Source organism: Eleginops maclovinus, chromosome 20 (genome assembly GCF_036324505.1).
Source record: "Eleginops maclovinus isolate JMC-PN-2008 ecotype Puerto Natales chromosome 20, JC_Emac_rtc_rv5, whole genome shotgun sequence".
Lineage (NCBI taxonomy): Eukaryota > Metazoa > Chordata > Actinopteri > Perciformes > Eleginopidae > Eleginops > Eleginops maclovinus.
In genome coordinates, this window is record NC_086368.1 from 26651825 (window position 1) to 26662414 (window position 10590).

At 39.7% G+C, this 10590-nt stretch overlaps 1 protein-coding gene across 1 annotated transcript; it reads left to right on the forward strand.

Moving 5' to 3' along the window:
* Nucleotides 1–86: 86 nt before the first annotated feature.
* ppp4r2b (protein phosphatase 4, regulatory subunit 2b) lies at nucleotides 87–7601 on the forward strand. The gene is made up of 9 exons (XM_063911712.1): nucleotides 87–252; nucleotides 923–1004; nucleotides 2450–2620; nucleotides 3509–3602; nucleotides 3691–3728; nucleotides 3835–3909; nucleotides 4017–4157; nucleotides 4239–4546; nucleotides 6057–7601. Exons 1-9 carry the CDS (start codon nucleotides 219–221, stop codon nucleotides 6419–6421), a joined length of 1308 nt encoding a protein of 435 aa, XP_063767782.1. The 5' UTR covers nucleotides 87–218; the 3' UTR covers nucleotides 6422–7601.
* Nucleotides 7602–10590: the final 2989 nt, after the last annotated feature.

Genomic DNA, 10590 nt, shown 5'->3' on the forward strand with positions numbered 1-10590 from the left:
TTTTAAATTACATCTATTAAATTGTTCAAGATAGATACTTTCTCCATGAGGCTCTGCTGCTCTTCCCAGCACAGTTGCTCGCCTGTTGCTGAACAGGCAGTGACCTCACGGCGCCATATTAAAATGCTCCCTCCTCTTTGCCTGTGAGATCGTAGCTTAGCAGCAGCAGCTAGCCGCCAGTCTGCTTTTTACATCCACTGACAGAGGGCAACGGCGTGATGGAGATCGACTCGCTTCAAGAGGCGCTCCGAGGTCACTTCATTTTATTTCGATAGTTTGTGTGTTTATCGAGACAACGCTGTATATGTGTGCTTCCGCTGAACGTTGTATAATAGAAAACAAACGGACTGTTGCTCACAGGCTAATGCCGCTAGCTAGTTGCTAATGCTAACAAGCTGGTTCACGGAAATGGTTAGCTGTCTTTACCAATTGATTAGCCAAGGGGGAAAAGCTAACACAATTATGACACTTTACGTTATCCTTAGTTCTTCACGTATATGTATTTGCTGTCATTATTTGATTAAACACGTTGACATATATTTTTAGTGAAATAACTAGCAAGTGCAATTGGCTAATGGTAGACTAGTGTTTGCCGGTTGTGGCTAACTAAACATGCTAACTAGTGTGCTAAACTTCAAGCTAGCAAGCTAACAAGCTATATGTATAACAACCATTAGCCCGCTACGTTATGTAAATAAGTAATGTTAATTAGACAATGTGATCGTCTTCAGCCAGAGTGTCGCCTCCTAATAAGGTTCGTTTTGTGGGTGAAATGCAAAACAACCAAGCTTTTTAGCCGAGTTATCAAACATGTAGCTAGGTTAAATCAGAGCCTGTCTATCTCGGTTCAGGCTAGTTTTTGAAGAAATGTTGGGTTGTTTTCGTTGTTCCCACGTAATGTAAATGTGTTTTCTCTCCCCAGATTTCGATAAGAAAGCAAAGACGGAGGCATCTCCTCTTCTGGAGCAGTTTCTATGTCATATTGCCAAGACAGGAGAGACCTTGTAAGTGAACATAGCAGGCCTGATACATTCTCTCCTCACCCTAACGTTACTACCACTACTACACACACACACACACACACACACACACACACACACACACACACACACACACACACACACACACACACACACACACACACACACACACACACACACACACACACACACACACACACACGAAGCGGAAAAGGTACTCAGATCTTGTACTAAATTAGAAGTCGAAGAACCACAGTGTAGGAATACTCTGTTACAAGTAAAAGTCCTGCAATTAAAATGTTTCTCTAGTCAAAGTACAGAAGTATTGGCATTTAAAATATACTTAAAGTACCAAAAGTAAAACTACTAATTGTCACATTTGAATGACTGTATAATATGTTTTGATTCTACTTATTAATGTGTTTATGAAAGCTGGTAAAGGTGCAGCTAGTTTTAATGACTTTGTAAACTGCAGGGTAGTAAACTCCAGGTGTACCTAACGGTTATTTAAGTGTTGCTTTATGTCACATCATTAATACAAACCTACAAAGTAACTGAATGTAGTGGGGTAAAAGTATATGAGTTGCCTCAGAATTGTAGTGGAGTAGAAGAACAACATTTGCAAAAAGAAAGATCTTAGTTTGTTGTTCATTTTATTCATTATTTCAACTGTATTTTCATGCCTCTTCTTAATTAATGTTCCCATAGCCAATGCGACATCCGTACCGGCATAGAAAATAGGATCTTGATGTGAGTGGCAGTGAGCAACACAAGGCATTGTGGGACGTTAGGACGTGGATTGGAAGCTACAGTAATGACAAAATGACAGGCCACAGCTGGGAATCGAGAAGGATGGGAAATACTGTTTTAACATAAAATTTACAAAAATGACAATGACAAAAATCTACTGATTTTTAAAATGCTTGTGTGAGCATTGACTAGTTCCCTTTTTCTTTACTATGTTGCAAGTTGTAAGAGCTGAACTGGAAGGTAAATAAAGACCACAAGCTAACAATAGCCCTTTAGCTTTCACACAGTTAGCTTTAACCTCATATTAACTTCTAATACCCGTCTTCTTTATAACATTAGGACAAAGCTAAAAAGTTGTGACGGCGCCTGTTGGTGTTGTTATGATTCCTGTTAGCTTTGTGGCTAACTGACCACCCTAAGCTGTGATGACATCTATTTGGCTCTTCATTCAAATATGCTGTCAGTGTGCCAAACTAGCACCTTTAGCATTTAATAGCAGTTACTACACTTGTAAGATAATGTTTTGTAACATTTTCTTTCTAAAAAATAATGTAAGTAATGAGGGAAACCTGAAACATGGCGACCACTTCCTAAAATGGCCCATGCCTTGTTTCTCCTTCTCTACATGCTTTTGTCCAACATGGCCAGTTTTTCCATCTATTATATGTCAAACAAAATGTGTTGAGCCTTTTTTTTTTTTACTTACCCTTAAACTCCAGGGTCCAATGGTCTCAATTCAAGAACTACTTCCTGTTTAAATTGGAGAATGTGATGGATGACTTCAGAGCCTCGGCACCTGAGCAAAGAGGTCCTGCAAATCCCAACGTCGAGTCAATTCCATTCGAAGATATGAAGGAGAGAATCCTGAAAATTGTCAAGGGATACAATGGGTACGTGAACACATTTAGTAGTAGATTTCTATGACAGTTCTGATCTGATTTACCATGTCTTGTTCCCTGTGACCAACATGTGCAATCTATTGCTGTTTTAATGTACACTTTTTTTTCAGGTTTATATTGAGGTTTTTGAAGGAAGCTTTGAATGTTTGTTGTCATACTTTTCCAATTTTAAAATTAAAAAGACATTTGTATTGGAGCCAAAACAATTCATAATTTAACAATAGACAATCTGCCTGGCAAACAACTTTGATAATCGATTGATTTTATGTTGAGTTAGTCTTAAACAAAAAAAGCTATGAAGAAAAGTCTCTGGCTGGTCAAAACAAAAACATTTAAAGAATGCTCTTTAAAAATTGTGACGTAAATGTTTTTTACATTTTATAGACGTATCAAAAATCCCGTTAATCGAGTTAATTGGCACTTTGAACCAATTGAATAGCAGACCTACAAGCCTGATTTGAATGGTTGCATAGTATCCTAACCAGCGTTTTGTCTAAAACCGCTTTACCTTTGTTTTTGTTTTCCTGTAAAATGTTAGTGATGCCAGAAAACAATATTTCTGTTTGTCAAAAACGATATAATTTCCCCAAAAATATGAAAATCGTGTCAAATAGACGATCAGACGACAGATAGTTTTGTTTTTACGTATTTCCAACGTTGTGTTGTTGTTAACGTCTGCAGCTCCATCTTGTACACAAGCTTCCTGTTCTCATGAGAATTTGTATATCTTATATAAAAGATCAGCTCCACAGTATTGCCCTCATACTATATCTTTCTGGTAAACTACAATAATGTTTCACTTTTTGATATGTTGAGAATATGAGAAATTACTCATTTCAGTCATTTGTACTGAGTCTGTTGCTTTTACTTTCATTTTAGAATTCCATTTACGATCCAGCGCTTGTGCGAGCTGCTCACAGAACCCAAGAGGAACTACACAGGAACAGATAAGTTTCTCCGGGGAGTAGAGAAGGTATGCCCCAAGCTGCTATTCCCCTGAAGTTGTTTACCAGCTTTCAGTGTTTTTGAACTAATTTTGCCCTTTCTTCCTCCCCCTATAGAATGTAATGGTGGTAAGCTGTGTTCACCCAACCTCAGAGTAAGTGTCTTTTCCAAAACGAATCACTTTTAGATGTAAACTAAATGTGTGAATTGTATGTTCCACTGGATAAAGATGAATGTTTATTCTTAACTTGCTTGTACAGGAAAAATGGTTGCAGCGCTCTCAACAGAATGAATGGAGTGATGCTTCCTGGGAACACATCTGCTTTTACAGAGAGGTACGTGACAGATTTAGTCTTTAATCCTAGACCTAACATAAATTAGACTGATAATATTTTTCTTAATTGTTGAATTTATTTTTTATTCCTTTTTTTGCTTTTCCTAGGAAAGTGAACGGTCCTGGAACTCCCCGGCCGCTGAACCGACCAAAGCTGTCTCTGGCCCACTCACTATCAGCTAACGGCCTGCCAGACAGCACAGACAACAAAGACCTCAACACAGAGCACGAAGACGACAAAGACTCCAGGTATTTAAGAAACTAAACCAGAAAATGTACCCATGTTCCACATATCCACGGGAATCACATCCCCAATTCTTGCTCTTTCAGTGAGGTTTCAGCGTCGGGCGCTTCCCTGGGAAGCTCGGTGAAGAACAAACACCCAGAAGAAGCGGAGGAGGACATGGAGGCCGAGCAACAGGAAGTGAAAAGACTTAAGTTCAGCAAGGACGACGAGGAAGAGGATGATGAGGAGGACGAAGAGGACGAGCAGGAGGCAGACACACTGAGGCCTTTACACGCCACCTGCCAATCGAAAGAGGCAGAAGCCATGGTGCAGGAGGAGGACGAAGAGGAGAAGGCCGGGTACAGGAAGGACAATGAAGCTTCCAGCAGTGCTGCTCCTCCAGAGGACCAAGGTAGGGTTGTTTCCTTTTGCCATGTGTGGTATTTAGTATTTGTTTTTTGAATTACTGAGGGGAAAATGAGCATTTAGGCAGTCCTTGATACACAGAAAAAGCTGAATTCACTCAAGGTATGGAAAACTGGACCGGTACTGCAATTTCTTTCTTTTGGCTGCATATGACACTCATTTGCCAGTTATTAGGTACAGCTGTGTTATACAACACTATTTTCTCCACCTAATTAGGCTGCACAATTAATATAAATGTTATTAAATGCACCATATGGACCACTGCAATATTTAAATGGCACGTAAAATTGTGAATATAAGATATTCAAACATAGTAAAATGGCTATTAAAAGATAATAAGTAAACTAAATCAAAATTCTTGTTTGATACAGATGCTCATAAACCAATACAATTATTATTGTTTTTATATTGAAATGATTCTTAATATCGTCTAAGGTTTTCCCTTTTTGTGATCTGAATGATGCCTGACTGATTCTTTTTGGAGTTTTATTTAATGCAGTTTTATTGGCTGTTTTGTTGACGGTTATGAATCTATTCCACATTTGCAGCCAGTTTTTCTTTTCTTTTCTGGTATGAATCAGGGGATGAGTTGTGACTGTATTGGCATTTTCAGATTGTGGCGTTATTCCAGATTGCAGCTCTCATATTTAAAAATGTGTCTCAGTAAGCTCCCGTTTCGACAGGCTCATCCCAACCAGCGCTTTAAGCTGATCATTTCAGTAAATTTTTCTTTCAAAACAAGTTCAGCTGTGACTGTGGGTATTCCTCTATTGAGGGACAATGTTCTAAAGGCAGCAAAGATATTCAATTATGCCCAAAGTCTTTCTCAGTCTATGCAGGAGGAGATGGTTCGATAAGGCATGATTTCCAACCCTATTTAACATGAAATTGTTAAAACATAAACCAGTTTGTGGGGAATTTTTTTTTATAGGTGGACGTTGGTCATCTTCAAACTAAGATGTTATGATAAGTGGCTTGTTGTCATGTTATCTGTCATGTAATTGACTTAAAATACATATCATGTAAATGTATAAAGTTTCTTTGCAGTAATGTAAAGAAACATCGAGTCCATTTTGTAAACTTTTGTGAGTCAATTTTGTGTAAATACAACTTTTAAGGAATACTTTACCCCCAAAAGTTGAATATACATTAGTCTGTCAATAACACTACCCCGTGTAACCTTGATTTCTTTGATCTTTTTGCAAGCCTCCACTATGAACAAAGATTTAAAAAAGGAGAAATGCTCTGATATTTAAGTAAATGAGGGCAACATTCATCAACCACAACAATATTGTCTAAGTCTGGTTTACTCAGCTTTATTTTCAAGAGATGATGTATTCCTCTTTTGAGTAGTGTTTGTCTGGTCCTTCTTGAAGTGCCTGACAAGAAAATTCAGTCATTCATCCCTCAATCATTAAACTCTCTTGACAGATTTAAGATCTTTTAGTGTGAAGACGATGTTTCCTAAAGATGTTTCTGACCGTGTCGCACCACAGAACCGAGCAGCAGCACGCAGACCGAGGCGTGTTCCGGCTCCGGTGCGGAGGCCGAGCAGGCCGAGAGGGAGGTGCCGTGCGGCTCCCAGGAGGAGGGTAACGACATGGATCAGACGGAGCAGCAAGCCCCGGCCTGCGTCCTGGAGAGCCAGGAGACCAGCAGGGACGGCGAGGAGAGCAGCAGCGACCCGGTGAGCAGCAGCAGCAGCAGCGGGAGCAGCAGCTGTAGCATAGAGGAGAGCGCAGACGCCGCCAGAGAAGACGTCGCCCCCTCCAGCAGTACGTCTGAACCCCCTACAGAGGGCGCCATGGAAAGTGCCACCTTGAACACTGGGACCACAGAAGAGCCCATGGAGCAGGACTAAACTGAACCCCCCTCCCCAAATCCCCCTGCTCCCTGCAGCCATGTGTGACCATAAACCAGCTTGTCCTTGAATCCAGCTTGACTGTCACTGGGAACGAGGATAACTGCAACTCGTACAGACAAAACGCCTCGCCCCGCTTTTCTTTTTGGACACTCCTCCAAAAAAATACCCGGCATTGATGTGGGCATACACATACATTATTTTTTTTCATTTGAAGTTTTATTTCTTAACTGGAATATTTTATTGATCTGCTTTTAAGTTGTCCTTAAAAAGAGGTTTGTTTTCTGCAGCCTTCAGATTCTTGGCTGGATTCTTCCTCCTTTTTTTTTGTGTTCAGAAGTGGTCTGATTCTTTTCTAATAATGCCACTGGACATTGACAGGATTTGTAGTCTACGTTTTGTACCCTTTAAGCCCGGTCTACCACTACCAGGGTCAGAACAGCCATACCAGCCCCTGGTTATTTATAAAAACGAGCTACCGCCACCATTTCTTTTCCTGACTGAAGCTCATGTAAAAATTTTATTTGAAGGTAAACCACCCCCCCCCCCCCCACCCCACCCCCACCCCAGCATCACTCATTACTCCACCAATTTCCACCAAGGATGTTGACAACATGCATTGTTTTAAAAATGATTTCTACATCCTTATAAAGATGTTTTTTTTTCCATTGTGTCCTATTATTTTTACCTTTCTCCTGTTTTGTTATTTGCAATGATACACTACCAGTCCAACTCACAATACAACGACCATGCTACAAGGCATCTCCTGTAAAAGTATATATTTTGGATGCATAAAAACCCACCATAATTTATAAAAAGCATAATTTCAGTTAATTTTCAGAGTACGTTTTTGTTTGGTCTGCCGGTTGTAGTTTACAAAAACCAGCTGTAAGTACAAAGAGGACTTCCGCTTCCTTTGTATCGTGATGTCACCATGTTGTTTCACCGACCGATATCCAGAGCAGTTTCTGGTTCCAGTTCTACACCTGTTTTCTGCAGCTGTACTTTTTGATATTTAGAATTTTAAATTTCTGTAAAGTAGATTTTTGTAGATTGTAATACGGTATGTGTTCACTGCCTTTGTGAAACCATATATAATTGTAAAATTTCTGTGTATACTCTGAATGCTTTTGCTTTCAGGGCAGTATTCAGAAGAGAGCAATAAATGTTAACATTTTTATGCGTGGTGGTCTCGCTTACTTTCACACACACGGCATCTTATTTGTTCTGTTTCAATGTGTGCATTAGCAGGAAATACTGCTTCTATACTGCTATTTTGAAAATGAACCTTATGTTGCGTCCCAATTCCATTTTGCGTACTCATTAACAGTGTTGGCAAATCTTTACTACTTTGTGTTTTTCAGTAAACATAGTAACATCTGTATTTGCTTTGTCCATTGCAGTAATGAGCAATGGTCCATAATCATCTGGTAGTGTCTTTGGAAGTATGCATCTAGTTTTTGAAGTATATTCTGTCTAAATTGACTTCCTCCAGTACATCACAGTAGAAAAGCACAGGTGTAAATAATACATAATTATATAAGTCCCCTTAAGCTAAAACATTAAACCCTCTATCTTAAAAACGACAAAGAAGCTGAAGGCTCGACGTGCTTTATAGCAATGAAAACCTCACATCAATGAACAATTCTCTTAGCAGATTATGTAAATGTAAATAATTTTGTTATTTACTCATTTGTCCTTTGACAGTATGTCTCCTGGTTTCCCAGAAATGAAAAAGTACTTCTACACCAGCTGTATTTACCACGTTATTGAACTTTTTGGGAAATTAAGGTAATATTTCCAAATAGTACAACGGTGTACCTGCTGAAGTGAAGTTCACAGAGGGGTTAGTTCATCCTAAAGACTGAGATATGACTTTACTCTATAACTAAATATCAGAAAAGCCCATATATATATACTTCTATACACTCATATAATCGCACAGGGCTGCTGTTCCCTCACAGGAAGTGACTACCGCTACCGGTTAACTAGCTAGCTAGCAACATTAGCATTAATTGTGGCAAATCATTGTACTGTTCACTTCGCTTCTTTGAAACAGTAGTATAGTGGTACGTTTATTTAATAGTGAAACAAACAACACACGTATGTACTTATTTCCATGGTGCAAAGATGGGGAACATTGAGTGTGAGAAGTTTCCAGCGCTCCACACTCAACTTTTGGTACTCTGTAAGTACAGAAGTTCATACATCGAGACACAGCAATAGTTTCCCAGCATTAAAACGACACTATAAGCTAGTGTGTTATGTATTACGGAGTTGAGGCGCTTCAAACATGCGACTGTCCTTGGTAAGTACAATCCAAGTGCATTATGGTCTCTGATGAGCTGTCTTAAGTATCTGGGAAGCAGAGAAGATGTTCCTTGAAGAGGTCTTGAAAAGGCCTTTCTCACAGCACACATTTCGACTTGTCCTAGTGATGAAAGCACAGGTGTTACTAATCACACCAACGCTGGCTCTGTACTATTGATGTGTTCCAACATACACAACACCAGGACTCTGAAATCAAAGCAGCTTAATTATTTACACCTGTGCTCTTTCTACCGTGATATGTCAAAATGTCTTCTGTGAAAAAGGCCTTTTGTCGTAGCTGGTCGATAGCTTGTCCATTTTAGATCATTAGACCTTTTCCAAAGCAGGCCTTTTGGTTTGTCATAGTAGAACGAGCACAGGTGTAATTCATTACATGAAAAAGGACTGCGTCTCATTTAGCTTAGGTTGATGCTAGCATGCTAACTGGGACACTTAATGGAGCTGTGCCACTTAATTATTACACCTGTGTTTGACAGGTTGTGTTAATCAAATGTGTGTTGCTATCAGCTATGTTCTCCAAACGCACAATGTTTCCGCAGATAGAGATAGTGCCACGAAACATATGTTCTAAGAAGTAGAAGAGGAAAACAACTGTCAAAATTTCCTTCGGAACCGTCTGACTTGTAGAGGCTCACCATCTGTTGTTAAACACTCTCAAAAAGCCTCTCTCACAGCACACATTTCTGACTGTCATAGTAGGGAAAGCACAGGTGTTACTGATAAGGAAATCAAAGCAGCAGAGCGTAGTTAAGCCATCATTAATGTTGCCATTGACACCTGTGCTTTCCTTACTCTGACATGTCAAAATGTCTTCTCGAATACAGGCCAATCACTGGTGTCTCTTTCTGTCTTTTGCTGACATTTGCACAGCATTAATCCGTGCCGCACTGGGCTCAGAAGACATGTCTCCAGGGAAACAAATCCCAGGTCAGGAGGGATATTAAAAGCAGCTTAACACGCAATGACTTAAAATCTGACCCTGGCTTTATGAATGGAAGATGATATGGACAGAGGAAGATGATGGCCTTAATATACTACAGTCTTATTTACTCCTTATTTTGATGTCTTTACTACGCTTTTAGGTTTTCTTTGGGTCCATTAAATCATATCTTTGCTGCCTAGTGTGTGTGCAGCCGCGGGGAACAGGACTGTATTACCGGGGGATAACGTTTTAGAAAAGTAAATGCACCAGGCTGTCAGATGCTCTGTGAGGAAACGTTGCCTCTAGCCTCGCTGAGCAGCAAAAAATGTAATCAAAATGAAAGAAAATACTGTCTTCTTGAAAGACCAGCAGGACCTCTTTGCATTTTAATCAGAATTATAACAGAAATGTAGGAAAGTAGATATAGATGTTGATATCTAAGTCCTATAGATTGGTGGAAATTGTAAGTAGGTATTGCAAAATCTGATATATCCTTTTTCATTTTTTTTGGAAAGGAACTCACCATACTGTGCAGAGTAGAGTGAAGCCTTTGATCAAACTAGTCAGTAATATAAGTATAAAATGAAACTCTTCTGCCCCCCGTAGAGTCCTCTCACGGACCCCTGGGGGCCTCTGGACTACACTTAAACCCACTTGGCAGTCGCCTGTAGATGAGCTTCATGCTTCGCCAGGGAATAACTTTTTAATTGATCTGTGGTCAGTGGTAGTGCATACCAAATGTTAAGTAATTGACTCGAGTCAGGGTGTACAGGGTGAGCACTGCGGTTATGGACACACTTGGTGGCATTGACACGATTAAGGGGAGCAATACATCAAGTCTTAAGAAAGTCATTATGACATTGGAGGAGTTTCTCTCTTAGTTCAAGAGTTTCAGTTAAGAGATTTCATTACGGGA